Below are 506 nucleotides of genomic sequence, written 5' to 3' on the forward strand. Positions count from 1 at the left end.
TTTTTTTTTTCTTTTTAGACAGGTTGTTGTAGCGTTATTTTATATTGACAGACACATTGAGTTTGCAGTGATATGGCATGCCACTGGAGATCGAGGATTGAGATATAGATTTGAAAGTCATCAGCAATGATATCTGTAACAGCTGATGTCAAGCTGTCAGTAACAGGACAAAGTGCTGAGTGAAGGCAATGATAATTGTGACAATCACTAACAGGTGGAAAGGTTTTAACTGCTTGAGGAATAGCAATTGGAAGAGAAACCATCACTGACCAAGAAGAATGAGTATTAAAAAAGAGTGAAGAGAATAGTACTTTTCCCTTAAAAGATAATTTAAATTTGGACTCACTTTTTCACATAATGGTATAAGTTCATCCTCAAAAAGGTCTCGGGGAAGTTTTCCAATAAAAATTTCACAGCCCCTTTCTGGGGGTGCAGCATCCCAACCAGGTGGAGGGCCACCATATTTTCTTTGTCCATTCTCCTGCAAATCCAGAGTAGGTTGTATG

General features: G+C 38.1%; 1 protein-coding gene across 1 annotated transcript in view; it reads right to left on the reverse strand.

Annotated features, from left to right (window-relative positions):
- The window catches only part of A1CF (APOBEC1 complementation factor), a 46,527-nt gene that overhangs the window by 29,928 nt on the left and 16,093 nt on the right, over positions 1-506 (reverse strand). The window contains exon 2 of the mRNA XM_011361645.1: positions 347-481. Coding sequence (XP_011359947.1) covers positions 347-481 — 135 coding nt within the window. The remainder of the gene's footprint in view (positions 1-346; positions 482-506) is intronic.

The sequence above is a fragment of the Pteropus vampyrus genome, unplaced genomic scaffold, assembly GCF_000151845.1.
Source record: "Pteropus vampyrus isolate Shadow unplaced genomic scaffold, Pvam_2.0 Scaffold68, whole genome shotgun sequence".
NCBI lineage: Eukaryota > Metazoa > Chordata > Mammalia > Chiroptera > Pteropodidae > Pteropus > Pteropus vampyrus.